General features: G+C 51.9%; 6 protein-coding genes across 6 annotated transcripts; 4 read left to right on the top strand and 2 right to left on the bottom strand.

Annotated features, from left to right (window-relative positions):
* Positions 1-400: 400 nt before the first annotated feature.
* Positions 401-900, top strand: BX661DRAFT_217550 (uncharacterized protein; the record flags this gene model as incomplete). Its single annotated transcript, XM_051538783.1, has 2 exons — positions 401-832; positions 892-900. 2 exons carry the CDS (start codon positions 401-403, stop codon positions 898-900), a joined length of 441 nt encoding a protein of 146 aa, XP_051388980.1.
* A 366-nt stretch (positions 901-1,266) lies between these two features.
* BX661DRAFT_188295 (uncharacterized protein) lies at positions 1,267-1,897 on the bottom strand. Its single transcript, XM_051537396.1, has one exon. The coding sequence runs from the start codon at positions 1,868-1,870 to the stop codon at positions 1,382-1,384; it is 489 nt and encodes a 162-aa protein (XP_051388979.1). The 5' UTR covers positions 1,871-1,897; the 3' UTR covers positions 1,267-1,381.
* A 142-nt stretch (positions 1,898-2,039) lies between these two features.
* BX661DRAFT_173311 (uncharacterized protein) lies at positions 2,040-6,378 on the top strand (the record flags this gene model as incomplete). Its single annotated transcript, XM_051533858.1, is given in 9 exon segments — positions 2,040-2,261; positions 3,194-3,353; positions 3,365-3,616; positions 3,746-3,913; positions 3,941-4,112; positions 4,296-4,994; positions 5,128-5,501; positions 5,525-5,684; positions 6,363-6,378. 9 exon segments carry the CDS (start codon positions 2,040-2,042, stop codon positions 6,376-6,378), a joined length of 2,223 nt encoding a protein of 740 aa, XP_051388978.1.
* A 430-nt stretch (positions 6,379-6,808) lies between these two features.
* On the top strand, positions 6,809-7,586 carry BX661DRAFT_207544 (uncharacterized protein; the record flags this gene model as incomplete). The annotated part of the gene is made up of 2 exons (XM_051538664.1): positions 6,809-6,876; positions 6,968-7,586. 2 exons carry the CDS (start codon positions 6,809-6,811, stop codon positions 7,362-7,364), a joined length of 465 nt encoding a protein of 154 aa, XP_051388977.1. The 3' UTR covers positions 7,365-7,586.
* Positions 7,587-8,484: 898 nt separating this feature from the next.
* Positions 8,485-9,201, bottom strand: BX661DRAFT_188290 (uncharacterized protein). Its single transcript, XM_051537395.1, has 2 exons — positions 8,902-9,201; positions 8,485-8,820 (listed from the first exon to the last, which is right to left on the bottom strand). The coding sequence occupies exons 1-2, from the start codon at positions 8,979-8,981 to the stop codon at positions 8,619-8,621; spliced, it is 282 nt and encodes a 93-aa protein (XP_051388976.1). The 5' UTR covers positions 8,982-9,201; the 3' UTR covers positions 8,485-8,618.
* Positions 9,202-13,734, top strand: BX661DRAFT_188289 (IKI3 family-domain-containing protein). Its single transcript, XM_051537394.1, is given in 6 exon segments — positions 9,202-9,791; positions 9,821-10,084; positions 10,120-10,795; positions 10,902-11,161; positions 11,181-11,488; positions 11,512-13,734. 6 exon segments carry the CDS (start codon positions 9,624-9,626, stop codon positions 13,667-13,669), a joined length of 3,834 nt encoding a protein of 1,277 aa, XP_051388975.1. The 5' UTR covers positions 9,202-9,623; the 3' UTR covers positions 13,670-13,734.
* Positions 13,735-16,361: the final 2,627 nt, after the last annotated feature.

Here is a 16,361-nt window from a genome sequence, read left to right as displayed (position 1 = left end):
ATACTCAAGGATTCAATCAAATCTTGGCAGGTGAGATTTATTGATCCAGCGAACCAGCAAACCAACGCTACGGCTCCAGATCAATATCATGCCAGATTCAATCAACATTAATAGAAACAAGGAACCGGCATAAACAAAAACAAATAAAGCTGCAAAATTGGTCTACATGTTTAAAAAAATGTTGACATAAAAGCAGGCCAAATGCAGAGCTACTAAATATATTTTGCACACATACCGACAACAAACCTCACTATATTCAGTCGCTGCTTTTCGCTCTCCACGCACAACCAAAATTTGTATTGTTTACAGCGAGAGCCATTCAGCACAGATCATTACATTTGTGGGGCCAAGTTTTTTCTTCAAATTTTTACTTTAAATTTCTTTCGCCTACGAATCAACCATGGTCACAATTGCCAAACACGCGGCATCCGTGCTTGTTTACCTGCTCGTCACCCTCCAGCTGGCACTGCTGTGTAGCCAAAAGGCAGCATCTGCCGTTACCCACGCCATAGCGGCAACTTCCGATGCCCCAATGGCGCTCGAAAAGGCCGATTTTGACAAGCGCGCTGTGGTTGATGTCAACATTGTAACCCCGGCATTCCTCATACAAATGCCGTTCTCGGTCGGCACTGGGCCTAGCTCGGTATCAGGCACAATCTTCATCTACTATCAGGCTACTCGCTCGGTCAAGGCTGTCGGCGGGCCTGGCCAGTTTTATACGGCACGTATTTCAATTACCACATTCCTGTTTGTATTTGAGTATCAGAGTAGCGTTGTACTCCCCGGACACTCCAATTTACATTATTCCAAGGACACACTGTATTTGCAGCAGGTCGAAGCCGAGATCCAGGCTGTTGACGTGTCATTTGGACTGCACTGGCTGTTGTCTAGGCACCATAAACTAGCTCTATTTTCTTCATTTTCTTTCTCTTGTTTCAGTACTATCTTATTGTTGCCCATGCGACCAAATTATTAAAAAAATCATTTCGAAATACCAAAATAAAAAATCCCCGCAATTTCGCCAAAATGAAAAATATATATATGATATAAAAAGGCATTTTAAATTATCCGACTAGCCGAGCGTAGAGGCCGCAGTTCCAGGTACAATCTTTTACATTGATGTAATACTTTTTTAAGGTCTATCGACCATTTATATTTAAAATATGAGCGAGATATATGTCAAGATAAATGCAAAAAGTGACAGTCTGTATAAATTGGCTAGCAATGCCTGGAAAAGGCAGAAATGAAAATGAAAACATTTTGTCACTTTTTTGTATAATAATTTTAAATATAAAACAAACACATACAACATTTTCTATATAAAATAATGAAATTAACTTGCTCACTCGCCCTGCTCACCCTGTGCGCCACTGCACTCGGATCACCAGCCAACGATGGCGCCATGTCCGGAGTCTGGCTGTCGCGTGCCGACGATAACATCCACATGCCAGAGCTGATTGACATTGGCTCGCTGATTGCAGCTGCGTTCGAGGCAAACCAAAACAAGAACGGTGCTCGCGAGGAAGTACACCCTGCTGTCCCACCACAACCGACGGTGACCGTCAAGACTACAAGCCAAACCGCGCAGCCCGAAAAGGTACACATTGCAAATCCGGTTTTGGATAAGCCGCAGCCAAAGAGTGTCGAGCAGAAGGTCGTCGCCAAACCTGCCGCACAACAGCCGCAACAAAACCCCGTTGAGAAAAAACCAGCGGATAAAAAGCCCGCCATAAAGGCGGCCAGTGTTGATCCAGTCTCTCAGCAGCCCGCCATGAAGGCGACCAGTATCAACCCAGTATCCCAGAAGACCACCGAAAAAAAACAGCAGATAAACCACATTGAGCAAAAGCCCGCCGAGCAGAAGACTCATAATCCAGGGCAAAGCCTGCCACGCCCTCTGATGGCCACAAGCAGCCAGCAACTCACTCGGCGATGAACCGTGATACTCTCGCGAGTTCGGGCAAAAAAGCTGCGCCTGCCAAACACACGAATGAGTGCACGTCATGCCGGTCGCTGTAAGCAGCGAGCACGACAATGATATGGCGCGCGAAGAGGTCGACGAGGACCAGGACAACGACGACAGTAATGGCAGCGAGAAGAGCATTGCCAAGTCCAATGTTGTCGTGCGCAAAACGCGCACTGTGATTGCGCACAAGCTGCGCACCACAACGGTCGCTGATCTCGAAATTCAGGAGGAGCGCTCGAACGCACTTCGCGACGACATCCTGGATGAAGACGATGCGGATGCTGATGCCACGCTGGTAAGAGCAACGCGCGCCGCTCATCAAAGAGCGCCAAGGGCCTGCCGTCGTCGAGTGCTAAGGTGGGGCAGATGGATGATATTGTGGAGAACGAGTCGGCCGGGTATCGATGCATGCATTGGGCGGCGCAATGGGTGGCTACTGCAGCAGCGCCCTGGTTGCTTTTTTTGTGGCCGCAAGCTATTTGTGAGCTCATAACGCTTGCAACATTTTTATTTTTTAACATTCTCAGCGATCACCCCGCACACAAACACCAATTTTCCTATTCTTTGAAAAATAGCCACTGCTATTTGGTAAATATTAAACATTGTGCTATACTTTTTAAAGGTTCTCCACAATACAACTGTTATAACGAAAATAATAATGCGCCCAATTTTAGCACGCTTTGTCCATGCGGAGTGCGAGGTTACTCGACGCGTTAAAATCAATGGTGCACAATCACAGGCCTTATGTTTCCACCGAGTTTCCCCGTACGCCTAAAATAATTAGCCCACTTTTTACTGCACTCTGGCTACATGGCCGGCTGTAAATATAAGCTGCGCGTAGCCAAAGTAACTTGTTCTTAAAAAAGCTGAGCGTTATTTTTCACCCAAATCGAGCATCACGTCCCAGTAAATAACACGTCAACACCATCATGTTCTATTTTCAAGATCATCATTTCAAACAACACCGCAGGTGCCCTGTTAGGCTGTGAAAGGCGGGGAACATGGTCTAAAAGTGTCAATTAGTTTCCTACGTGCAACGAATATGGCTTTGGGCTGGAACGCGAAAAAATATTATAAGCAGCAGGCCGTGCGCACATTGCGAATCCAAATCATATGAATAAGAACAACTAAAAACCCCATCAATTTACTTTTATTAGTATACATTTAATTATTATATATTTACTATTTGTATAACACTTTGGACATCAATACATAACAAACATGCAGACTGTCAAAATCTCCACACTACTGCTGATAGCAGGTGCAACAGTCTCAGCCGAGGTCTTCTTCAACGTGCCCATTGGGCTGGATCGGAATGCAGTCAAGGCGGCGTTTCTCGAGCATGGAATCAAGGGCTTCAACCCTGCAGCACAGCCCAACTCTAGGGGTTAATCACAGCCAACAGCAGCCCCAGGCCTGTGCACGAGGATTATGACAAGGAGGACGAAAAGCCTGAAGGCCAGAAGCTCTCCAATGAAGGTTTTTCTGCCAGATCGCAGGGGTCTTCACAAGGCAAGCCTGTCGCTGTGCCTCTCACACCTACACACAGGTCAAAAGACAATGTCCAGCCTGCAGCCAGGGATGCTGTCAAGTCCAACCCTGCACCCCAAGCATTGGTGATTGCCAATAATGCACCTGTGCATGGCCATGGTGTTTTGACAAGCACTTTGGTTGTCTTTTCAACTGCTGCCCACAGCCAGCAATCCATCGCTACTCCTGCTAGCATTGCCTCTACCAAGGGAGCATTATAGAGAGGTCACTATTTGCTGAAAAGGCCAGAGAATGGCTGTCCCAGACAGAATGTCCCCAGATGCCTCTGTTCTCCCACTGTTGGTGTGGCCAGTGTGGCAACTCCCAACTCAATGGTTGCTGATTCCAACATACAGGCACCTGATTCTGGTGCTGGTGCTGGTGTTGTTGGTGGCCCCGCCTCCACAAACAATGCAAGTCACCTGAAACCAACCCCAACATAAGCGATTCTGAGGATGAGCTCATTGAGAGGTGTTGAGGAGTTCTCTAATGCTGCTGATGTGGCTCCTGCTGCCACAAACACTGTTGCTCCTCCTGCTGCACCCCCTGCTGCTCCAGTTGTTACTCCGCCATTGCTCCAGCAACTAGTCCTATTGGTGCTCCTGAAGCTCATCTGGTCACTGTTGCCAACACAGCTGCTCCAGTTGCTCCAGCTGCCCCGCTGCTCTGACTGCTCTGGTTTCTGTTTCTAACACAGTTGCTCCAGCTGCAGTTGCTCCAGTTGCTCCAGTTGCTCTGGCTGCTCCAGTTTCTGTTGCTAACACAGTTGTTCCAGCTGCAGTTGTCCCTGTTGCACCAGTTGCTCCAGTTGGGGCTGTTTCCAGCAGTTTTGTATCCCAATTGCCCCCATCATGGCAGCACCCATCATTCTCACTGACCCGGCTGCTCCTGTTATGGCCGGGCCCATTATCCACGTCGACCAAGTGGCCCCCATTGCAACCACTCCCATCCCACACCTTGCACCAGTTGTTCCAATTGTGCCTGCGGTGGCCACTACCATTATGCATGCTGCTCCAGTCATCCCTATCATGGCTGGTGCTACTAAGGCTGCAGCAATTACTGCTGTGCCCACTGCATCTGGTGATTCCAAGGCTGCTCATGCAACTGGTGTTGCCACTAGTGTGCCCAAGGCTGCTCTCACCACAGTTGTTGCCAGCCCATTGGCAATCAGTGTCACTCTGCCTGCTACAAAGATTGCATCTATCACTACTGCCAACACAGCCGTCGCTACTGCTGCTGCTGCTGTTCCTTTGGTGGTTAATGTTGAATCAGCGCCAATGTGGTTGCTGATGCGGGCTCGCTTATGCAGATTACGGCGTCGACTGCACACACTACAGCCACAGGAGCAGCAGCAGCAGCAGCAGCAGGAGCTGCGGCTGCTCCTGGCACTATTAATGCACTGTCATGGCATTGATTCCTTCACACTCAGCAACTGTTGGTCCACATCTGTGTCACATGCTGCCACTGCCATTGATGCTCCTTTAATTGGTTCTGCAAAGTCAGTCAAATTGGCTGACACTGTTGAGGCGACAGAGGCGTCGGATTTACAGGAACCCCAGTGTCTGTAGAGTCATTCCTGGCTTTCATCACTGTTATGGCTAAGCCGACTGCGACAATCGCCTGTCTAACAGCTTGACCAGCAGCAGTAGCAGCATCATTCCCACCACTTTGGCCATGGATGAGCAGGGTGAGGCGGAGTTGGTTGAGCCCAAGTCTGAGATCACAAAATTGTCTGGCGGTGGTGTCAAGCTGAAGCCCCTTATGTTTGCCAACCTCGCCAGTGCGACGGCCTTCAAACCTGATGATCTGGACAAGTTCACTTTCCCAACAGCCAGCCCCCTGGTAAACATGAACGGGATGACAGCCAATATAAATGAGAAGCACCCAGTGTCTGTCTCAGGAGGCGCTCGTGTTGATAGCGGCAGCAGCAACATTGCTGGCAGCATCAGCAACGCCAATGCTCCTCATTCTGGTTTCCAGGGATCCATGCCCGGTGGAAAGTCCAGTGAGCCACACAGCACGGAAAAGGCTGCTGTGAAGAGCATCAGCTCAAAGGCACAGGCTGCACCGACAGAGGTGCAGAAGCCGGCTCGGCCAGGGATCGTAGTGATGTGCCAAAGTCAAAGTCTCTTTCGATTGTGGAGGATGACAAGGATTCTTCGGCTGCAGGTGCTTTGGTGCAGCCCAGGTTTGTTGTCGGTTTGGCGGCTGTTGCTGTTGTTGCGGTTGCCGGGGGGTCTTTGTTCTAAAGAAATAAAAAGAAAGCAGGCAGATATTGCTGTGCATTCTTTTGTTTTTAGTATTATCCCGATTCTGGTTGTCGTTCACCTTCCTCATATTTTAGTGTCAACAGCAATATCAACATCATCAATGTCAATGTCAATATCGAAATATCAAATCAAAATCAAATCAAATCAATGTCAATATCAATATCAATATTTACATTTTAAAATTACATTTTATGGAGTTGGTTTTATCTGTTTGAATATCAAGTAGAGACCATGTTTGTTACCTTACTTTGCGTGCACACACACATGCAATGGACAAACACCTTTTTACTGTGTCTTTGGGTAAGGTCATTTGTATAATTTCGCTACTTTTATTATTTTTTAGAGGTGGATAAAAATAGAAAACCTGTTACTTTTCAGGGCGTAATCTTTTATTTTTTTATTTGCTGGCACATCGGAAGAATGTTCGTGGGAAATTGCGCAGTGTGCAGCGTACTCACTGTGTATAGCGAATGTTTAAATATAGAAAAAGGTCATTGTGAAAACAAAAAAATATGCACAATGACAAGTGGATCGCTTGCCTATTCGCTCGTGCAGCACATACACTATATTTCATTTCTATTTATGGCTCACAATAGGAAATTCTCGGAATGATGTATTGTTTTGTGCCTAGACTGCGATGACTTTTTTATTTTTTTTATTTTTCTTATGCTCAACGACAATTGGCCATGTGGAATAATAACGATGTCATTTCGTGTCCACTCACTGAGACAAAATAAAAATAAAATGTGTACTAAAAAACTCTTCCCTCATGGCCGGTGTAGATTGAAGCTGCAAGGAACAGCTTCCAATTTGTCGAATGCCTTGCAAAAAAGATTTATAACGAGTTCAAGCGGTATTTAAGAAGAGGCAAACAGCATCTGCTTTTATTTTTCTCTACTTTTTTTCGTAGTTCCTTTTTCATGCAAAACTATATTACTTTTCATTCCTTTGTTGCCTAAAAATCATTATTCTCTCGTTTAAACCTTGAAAATATTAAACTTGACACTCATATTTGTCTGCCCTATACTTTTATTTCACAAAAATGAGGTTTCTTGCATCACTCGTCAGGTGGCAAATTTTGTGTGCGTACTTGTTCTGGCTGACAGCACAGTGAGGCTGCGCGTTAGCCGCGATGCCAGCGTATCTTTCAACGGGATTCTCTGCCAAAACGACACTGTTCCCTGCTCATCGGTCCCGCTAGGGTTGCAGACCAAGCTGGTCGCGTTCAAGGGCAACCGCGACTACTCGCGCATCTGCTCGGGTTCGACCTGCCGCTGGACAGCGTGAAAAAGTGCGTACTGCAAGTGCCCGCGCCTATTGATATTGCCGGCCCCGGGTACAGCTTGACGGCTTCAGTGACGGACGACTTTTGGGATGAGGCGACGGTCAGCGGCTTTACGAAGAAAATTGACGGCACGCCGGTTGGGTCGACTAACGTCACGGGCAGGGTGGCCAGCGAGATTGATGTCACTAGCGCGTGTGTGGGTGCAAAGAACCACAAGCTGAGCTTGTTTGTGGATACAAGCTTCCCATTGGTCGCCTTCAACTCGATCCAGTCGGGCAACAGCGACGTGTTCAAGCTGGACTATTCGTTTTAAGCAGCAGCACCGCCCTGAGTGGAGGGCTGCTGTGTTGTTTTTGTGGGCTTGATTTCGACAAATTTAATCGTGCATTGATTTTTCGTTATTGGCTCGTGAGGTGTGACGATGCCATAGTATACCTGTTTCGAAAGTGAATGGGGTCATCGGATGGCTTGTGCTTCTATCCCGCCTTGGCCACACTTTTTCCTATTCTTTTTGAATTATCTTTTCATTTATTAGCACTTTTGTTGTTGAAATTAACACTGTTCTTGCAAAATTCCACGCAGTGGTGGGTGGGTGGGCGTACAAAGACTTTAAATATATTAAAGACCCCAAAGAATAAATGGCGTCTGGCAAACGACGGCGCAAAGGAGACACATTGGACAACGACGCCAGAATCGGCACCAGCACAACCAACAGCAACAACAGCAATGGCGGCAGCGGCGGTATCCAGGCCTACAGCCAATGCTCGGACTCGGTGAAAAGTCGCCGCAGAGCGCTGCTCTTCCAGACGCTGCTCGACCTGGCAGGTGTCTCCGAAAGTAGCAACAGCAGCAGCGCATCAGCAGCGACCAAAGAGTGCTCACACCTGCTGCGCGACACACTGCTGCTGTTACGGAGCGAGGATGCGGCAGCAGCGCGGCGCGTCTACGACGCGATCACAGAGGAGCACAGCAGCAGGACGCTGGGCCAGGTGATGGCGAACATCAGCGCAATGCACGAGCAACTGCCCAGTGACCGGCGCTCAGGCGTCCTGGCGCTAGTGGCACGTGTATTCACAGGGCCAGAGCTGAAGGCACAGTGGGGCATGCGGTTCGGCAACCACCAGCTGCAGACGGCCAGGCGGCTGGCGACCGAGGGCAGCTTTCCAGTGGACCCGCATGCTCGCAGCATGCCACCGTCGAAGAAGCCCAAGGGGGCTGAGCCCAGGGAGGCTGTTGAGCAATTTTTAATGTCCAGCGCGGAGGCTGATGTGGATGGGCGGCTGGTTTTGTTGCGGCCGCTGCGTGAGCTGCACAGAGAGTTTTTGTGCGTCGCGCCTGTGTGCGCCAAGAACATGTGCTACTCGACCTTTCGCGTGCTGAGTTGGCCAAGTTTAGCCTCGCCAGCCACCCGAGCCGATCGGTAGCCGGCTCAGCGCCAGGCAACCTGGAGCGGACTGCCTCCATGCCGCTGCCAGGTTCAGCGCAGACACAGGAGCAGCGGCGGCGGCAGCAGCAGCAGCCAGCTTTCCGACCCATCAGGCCGATGCCACCAATGCCGCCGGGCGAGTCAGTAACCGAGCCGTTCCCGCAGGCGCTCGGGGTGATGGCAGCATCCGACATATCCACGCTGTTCAGCCAGGATGGCGCAACCTCGGGTCTGCTGCTGAGCACCGGGTCTGCTGGCGCGCAGCAGCAGATGGGGTCGGGGCTCGACTTTTCCGCTCTGGGGGCGGGCCCATGCCGCGCGATCGTTGCCGCTGCCTTTGCCGCTGCCGCCGCTGACACTGACGCTGCCCTCGCTGGGGCTGCTCGCGCAGAACGGGGGCATAATGCAGCCACATCATCATAACCACAACACAACCACAGCCAGCACCAGCAGCATCACGCGAGTAGTAGTAGTCGCGGCAGTGGTCGTGCTGACAGCGTTCATGTTGGATATGGCGGCGCACTATCAATGGGTTCATATAGTATGTTCGGCACGGCTGATGATGCGGTCGCCGCTGCGGTTGCCATGGTCAGTGGTGGAGCGCAACTCGCAAATGCACAGCCAGTCGATGATGATGACGGATGTCAACGCTGCTGCAGCCAACTGCGCGATTCCCAACATCCACACTCTGTTAACATGCACCACCCAGTCTCTGTGTCCGCTGCTGTTGCTGTTGCTGTTGCGACTGCTGCTGCTGCTGCTACTACTGGGTTACTGCCTGTGGCAGCAGCGACGCGTCCAGGGCTCTGGTTGTTGCGAGCCGCCAGCAGGAACGCGGATTTCCGACTGATGATGTTCCAGTGATGACGAGCGCCGAGCAGCAGCAGCAGCAACAGGACGATGAAGCCAACGCGCTGTCGTCACAGTTCTTTTATTTTTGATTTTGGAGTCCCGATTAACAGCCTGATCTAATTCTACCAGGTTTGGCGATCGTCTCTAATACAGATCATCTTTTTTTCGTCCCAAATGGCGCGTTTACTCTCTTTTGCGCTAATTGGTTTTCATTTTTCGCTTTGTATTTACTCGAATTGACTTTCAATTAATTGCACTTTATATATATCTACATTTTTATTTTCCATATATAACATGCGGAATCTGTCCATTCAGTCAGAAATTGTGGTCAGCCTACCAGGATACCGCGTGCTGGGCGGCTGGGACCACAGCAGCAGCAGCAGCAACAGCGACAGCTTCGAGCAGCGGGACTCACCTGCGGCAGCGCTGTGCGTGGACGTGACAGAGCAAAAGGCATACGTCGTTGCCGGCGACGACACGGCACAGCACAGCTACTGTCGATTCCACTCGGATCACTAACAACAGCAGCAGCCGCAGCAGCAGCTGAGCCCGTGTGCGTGCTGCCGTTCTCGGCATCTGACGCACAGATCGCTGGCATGCAGTACTTGATGGAGCGCGAGAGCGTCGTTGTGGTGCTGCGCTCGGGTGACATCTACACGATTGGCGTGGCGACAGGCGATATTGAAGCGGTTGGCACTGTGGACCCAGGCATCGTCAGCAGCGCGTGGAGCCCCGACGAGGAGGTGCTGGCGCTGGTGACGGGTGAGGCAAAGTACTGCTGATGACGCAGGACTTTGATGTGCTGGCCGAGTTTTTGCTGGCGCAGGGCGAGCAGGGTGAGGAGCAGCACGTGGCATTGGGCTGGGGCCGCAAGGAAACGCAGTACCATGGCAAGGCCGGTAAGCAGGCGGCGCTGGCCGACTCGGCAGTGGCGGCCGAGCTGAGCCGTGACGACGACTACTGCGTGCGCGTGGCGTGGCGCGGTGACGGTGCGTTCTTCGGCGTCACGTTTGTGCGCGGCGGGCGGCGCGAGATCCGCGTCTTTTCGCGCGAGGGCGCGCTGCACAGCACGGCCGAAAGGATACAGGCGCTGGAGCACCCGCTGGCCTGGAAGCCGGCCGGCCGGCTGCTGGCGGCCACAGAGCGGCTGGCGCACCGCCACGACGTCGTCTTCTACGAGCGCAACGGGCTGCGCCACGGCGAATTCACGCTGCGCGAATGCACGCGGCGCGTGGTTGATCTGGCGTGGAACTCCGACTCGTCGGTGCTGGCCGTCACGGCGCTGGTCGACTGCGGCAGCGGAGGCGCGCTGGAGCCGTGCGTGGAGCTGTGGGCCGACCGCAACTACCACTGGTACCTCAAGCAGGAGCTGCGCGCGTCGGCGGTCGGCGGCGACATCAGCCACGTCGTGTGGGACGCCGAGGACGCGCTGTGCCTGCACGTTGTCGGCCGCGCAGCCTACGCGCGTGTGCGGCTGCATACGGCGCCCGACGTCACGCACGTCGCAGCCGAGCGGTCGGACGCTGCCGCCTGCGTGGTCGACGGCCGCCGGCTGCTGCACACGCCGTTCAGCGTGGTCCAATGTGCCGCCGCCGATGGCGCTCAACTCGCTCGACGCCGGCACTGCCGTGGCACACGTCGCCTTTGCGGCCTTTGGCTGCGGCAACAGCTTCGCGGCGCTGCTGGCCGACCGCCGCACGGCCGTTCTCTTCAGCGCCGAGGAGGCTGCCGACAGCGTGCGCAGCGTGCGTGCCCCGGCCGAGCAGGCGCGCGTGCTGATGGTGCCGGGCGTCGTTGTGCGGCAGATCGCCTGGCCCAGCGCGCACACGGTCGTCGGCCTAGGCAGCCAAGCGGCGGAGGGGCGGCGGCAGCTACCGCCAGGTGGTGAGTGTGGCCGACGTCGACACGGGCAGTACGCGGGTGTACTACGTCGACGAACTGCTTGGCTGCGATGCTGAGCCGGTGTGTCTCAAGGCTGCGCCGCACGCGCAGGCGCTGCTTCTTGAGACCGCCGACAGCCAAGTGCACGCGCTGGTGCTCAGCGGCAGCGCAGTCCGCGCCAAGCGCCTCGCGCAGCTGCCGGCCACTTGCATCGACATTGATGCTGTGCTTGTCGACGGCGCTGTTGTTGTCATTGGCCGGACGCAGCGCAACCAGCTGTTCGCCAATGCCATTTGATCAGCTCGGTGTGCTCGTCGTTCTACCTGCGCCGCGACATGCTCCTGTTTACCACGACAACCCATTTTGTACGCTTCGTGCCTGTCGACAGCGGCATCCTCACAGCCGCGCCGTCCGAGGAGGAGGCGCTGGTTGCGGCAAAGTACGACGAGAGCTGCCGTCGGGTGGAGCGCGGGTCGACGATCGTCGTTGCATCGCCGGTCGGCGAGAGTGTCGTTTTTCAGATGCCGCGCGGCAACCTCGAGACTGTGCGTCCGCGGGCCCTTGTGCTGACTTCGGTGCGCCGTGCACTGGACGATCGCCGCTACAGAGACGCGCTGCTCGCGTGCCGCGTCAGCCGCATCGATATGAACATCCTGTACGACCACAACGCCGACCAGCTGAGCGCTGACTTTGCTGAGTTTGTTGCCCAGATCAACGACCCCGATCTCCTCAACCTGTTTGTTTCTGGCCTGAGGGACGAAAACGTGACGCGCACCATGTACAAGGGAATTAACGGCGTATCCTTGGACCACCAGCAGCAGCAGCAGCGCTCCGCATCTGTTGAGGGCAAGGCGACACGCGTATGTCAAACACTGCGCCCAGTGCTGCAGGCTACCGGCGATGCCCGCTTTATGCCGACAGTGCTGACAACATTTGTGTGCCAATCTCCGGCAGACATCCCCGCCGCACTGCAGCTGCTGGCCCCGCTGTCTGCTGAGGAGCGCGACTCGGCGCTGACGTACCTCCTATTTCTGTCGGACGTCAACACTGTCTACGACGCAGCCCTTGGACTCTATGATTTGCCGCTGGCGCTGCTTGTTGCCCAGCGCAGCCAGCGTGACCCGCGCGAGTATCTGAACGCCCTGGGTGCGCTCAATGCGCTGCCCAACGAGGAGTACCGCCGATTCAAGATCGATGCGCAGCTCGAGCGTGGCATCAAGGCGCTGGGCCATCTGTGCACCGCGTACGAGCAGATCGGCACCACTGCCGATAAGGAGGCGGAAATGTGGGCCGAGATTGTCGCCTACGTGAAACAGACAGTGCTGTACCAGCGTGCGATCAGCATCCTGTCGGCAAGCAAGAACCAGCGGCGCTTCCGTGACATGTGCGAGCTCTATGGCGACCACCAGGCCGAGGCCAACACCAGCGAGCAGTGGCGCCAGGCGGCAATGTCGTACGAGCTGGCTGGCGTGCACGCGAAGGCTGCCAATGCCTTTGTGCAAGCCAAGCAGTGGCAATTGGCGATGGCCACAGCCAGCGCTCCCGGATCTGGCCTTACCCTTCAAATGGTCCACGACACGGCTGTGCGCGCCAGCGAGGTGCTCGCCGAGCATCACTTGTTCCGGGATGCCGCTGCTGTGCTTCTTGAGTACACCGAGAAGGATGAGGATGCATTGGCGCTTCTTGTGCGCGGTGGGCACTGGGCCGAGGCTATGCGCAATGCGCTGTCGCGCGAGCGCTCCGATCTGGTCGAGACCACCGTGCGTCCGGGGCTGACTCGCGCGTGTGAGACTCTGGGCGATGACTTGGACGAGATTCGCGAGGCGCTGGCCTCCAAGTGCGCGCGGCTGCGTGAGGTGCGCTCTACGCCGCTCGAGATGATTGTTGACCAGATTCTGGCCATGGCTAATAATGACGGCAGCTGCAGCGGCCCCCTGCCAGACAACATTGATGTCATGTCTGACACCACGTCGATGGCCAGCCGCTTCAGCTCGTTCACGGCAACTGAGACCAACGCGTCGTCGCGGATGACCGGCTCGACAGCGCGCCGGATATCGAAGAACCGCAAAAAGGAGGAGAAGCGCAAGGTGCGTGGAAAGAAGGGCAGCATCTATGAGGAGTCATACTTGGTCGACTCCATCTCCAAGCTTGTTGACCGCGTGCGCGTGCACCAGACAGCAGTGCGCGAGATAATCTGGGCGCTTGTGCACTTTGGCCAGCTCACAGTGGCATCCCAAATGCAGAGCTCATTTGCTGAATTGGTGGACCATGTATTGGCAGAGGCTGCCTATGTTTTCGACGAGCAGAGAGTGCAGATGCGCTTGGGCGAGAATGGCTTACCTGAGCCTGTGCCAATGGAGGTTAACGAGTTTGGTATGACATCGCAACCGAAGCATCCAAAGCCCATACTGCCAAGTTACAGCTGGAAGATTGATTCGCTGAATCTAGCTAGCAAATAGTTAGTGTGTGTACATCAATATACTTTAAATTGTTGTAATATATAATCATACAGACTTGATTATCCACCCACTTTATTAATGAGTATATTTCATTAGACTAAATTATATTCCATAAAAACTAAGAAAAGAGAAGAGAGAGAACTAACAAATGTTGTTGTTTTGCCCTTTTTATGGCTGTGAGTCTTTGTACTCACAAAGAAATGGGCAAAACAACAACATTTGTTAGTTCTCTCTTCTCTTTTCCTAACTTTTACTGAGTACAAATTTAGATACTTATGAAATACACCTGCTAACAAGGACAGTGCAGTCTTTGGCATCACTATGCCTCCCAAAGGTCTCATTAACATGAGTAAAGTGATTATTATTCACATATAAATTAATCGTGTTAAACTGATTCCCTAAAAATCTTTCTGGGAAGTTTCCTATTGTCTTCCCTAATTGGCCTTTTATAGGCAATGTAAAAACCCCTCAAATGGTACTGTATAAGTGCCTATTCCGAATTAATGCATTAGCTCATTGCCTCTCAGCTAAGACTAGCTTATATGATGTTCTGTCGGTATCACAGTTGCCCATGCCAGTCACAGAATCTGAAGCTGGGTCTTAAAGATGCCAGTGAAAGTTCTCTTGCATTCAGAATTGTATGCTTCCGTAGTGGACACATGAAACATGTGGCTCTGTGTCTCAATTGGTCCGACAGCCAGGCGATAAAGCATAAACGCATCTCCGGTTCAGTGTACGTGTCAGGGAAGCATATTTTTTACAGCAGTGAATGGCAGGGCCACCATGCTCCCAAAAGAAATAATATAAGCTCAGAACCAATGCGCAAGAAAAAAGAACAATGCCGGTTGGAAATTAATCCATAAATATAATTATTTCTTGTTTCCATATTTCAGCCAACCAAATGCAAGCATGAGAAGCTCAAGGTTTTTTGTTTATATTAAAAATTGTTTTTTGTTTTTGGCGCAATCAATCGCAACAAATTTTCACCTTTGCAACTTTCCACCTTTACTTTTACTTTTAATATTTGCCTTTTTCTCAATTCGCACCATTTCGTTCAATTTGGCTTTTCTTCGCTTTTTATTACTTTTACCATACCTTAGTGCTTCACACACACACACACACACACACTCTCTCTCTCTCTCTCTCTCTCTCTCTCCCTCTCTCCCTTCCCCTCTCTTTCTATTTCTCTTTCCCTTTCTCTCAATGATGTCTGAGCTAGCTCCTCCGAATAAGACCCCGCCGAATCAAATAGGCGTAAGTACTTCAATATAAACGAGTTATTATGATATCGATGAATTATTTGTTGTTTATTTTGCGTGCATACAAAACCAATTCGGTCACTAATTTAACTTTTATTTTTTATTAGAACAGCAAGACAGGTGGCACTTTCCAAACGCCCCAGAAAATTCAAAAAAGGGAGGAACTGCCACCTGGGGAATCGGAGCCCCCCGAAGTACGCGATAAGCGCCGTCAGCGGCTGCTGAAATGCCTCGGCGATAACATATGGCACGACTATCCGTTCGATAAGTTTGTCGAATCGCTGGGTGTGGAGGAGCGATATGAACAGTTCATCATGGATTGGCCTGATCTTTTCCTCGACATAGCCAATGGGTCGCCAGTGACCGATAGCAAGGACATTGTAGCCAATACACGTTACAGGATTGAAAATTTCGGCGATTTTTCCATTGCTGACGTTTTCGAAAACCACTCGGGGAAATTGATGAAGTTGGTTAAGGAAGCTCGTTTGGTCGAATATTTTATCTTCCTCTTCGACGCAATGGTCAATGCAGTTCGTGTCGCAAATGGAGTTATTCCAACAGGCAGAACTCCAATCCCAGCGTGCAGGCTTAATCTAGATGAACATCAGACTGATGCTATACCAGGCACACCGCACAAGCCAGATATCACGTTTTATCACGACTACATGACATATGACATTCAATCCGTCCATGCTATACTCGAGGCCAAGATGGATTCGAACCCCAAGAGAACCCCAGAGGATACTCGTGGCCAGCTCGCAGATTATGGCCATTTGCTCAATGATCAGCAGGCAACCCGCACGTTTGCGCCTATCTTCTACCTCCATGGGCACCTCCTGACGCTTCACGCATATTATCGTGACAAACTGTACATCGTCGAGCTTGGCCAGCTATGCTTTAATACGGGTCGTTGGACGCCTGAACTAGCTGGAAGAATTCAGTCATGCCTCATGCGGCTCTGGTTCCTGCTGACTCTTGAGTCTGACATTTTCGGGCATTTCTGCGATGTCTCAGAGGAATCTGACTCTTTCATTTTTTCGCAGAAAGTCAATGTGGAGAGCAAGGGCGATTCGAAGCTCGAAGTCTTGTACTCGGTTTCCAGGGATGTCAAAGATATCAAGGATGTCAAGGATGTCAAGGATGGCGCTGCTCTGTTCTGTATCAAGGAGACAATAGCGCATTATTCATACATGGTTGGGCGCCATGTCCATTTATTCAGGGGTGAATTCAATGGACTGCATGATGCTGTGCTGAAGCTTTCCTGGACCCCAGTCAATCGTTTGCCCGAGGGCGCCGCATACGCCATCCTCAACAAGAGACCAGTCGAAGGTATCCCCAAGATCTTTTCGAAGGGCCTGCTCATCAGCAACCTCAATGGATACCGGCTGGAGTTCGTGCTCATGGAGTACTGCGGCCAGTCAATGGCTGAGTAC

Source organism: Kickxella alabastrina (assembly GCF_025024165.1).
Source record: "Kickxella alabastrina strain RSA 675 chromosome Unknown BX661scaffold_30, whole genome shotgun sequence".
In the NCBI taxonomy this organism is placed as follows: Eukaryota; Fungi; Kickxellomycota; class Kickxellomycetes; order Kickxellales; family Kickxellaceae; genus Kickxella; species Kickxella alabastrina.
This window is presented reverse-complemented; position numbering and strand designations above follow the sequence as displayed.

Coding starts and splice junctions, on each gene's coding strand:
- BX661DRAFT_188295 (XM_051537396.1), bottom strand. CDS start 1,870: ATGAGTCTTCTGCTCGGCGGGCTTTTGCTCAATGTGGTTTATCTGCTG.
- BX661DRAFT_188290 (XM_051537395.1), bottom strand. CDS start 8,981: ATGAACGCTGTCAGCACGACCACTGCCGCGACTACTACTACTCGCGTG. Junction 8,821..8,901: donor CTGGCTGTGGTTGTGTTGTG/GTTATGATGATG, acceptor CAGCGGCGGCAG/CGGCAAAGGCAGCGGCAACG.
- BX661DRAFT_188289 (XM_051537394.1), top strand. CDS start 9,624: ATGCGGAATCTGTCCATTCAGTCAGAAATTGTGGTCAGCCTACCAGGA. Junction 10,085..10,119: donor ACGAGGAGGTGCTGGCGCTG/GTGACGGGTGAG, acceptor CTGATGACGCAG/GACTTTGATGTGCTGGCCGA. Junction 10,796..10,901: donor CGGCCGCGCAGCCTACGCGC/GTGTGCGGCTGC, acceptor CACGCCGTTCAG/CGTGGTCCAATGTGCCGCCG.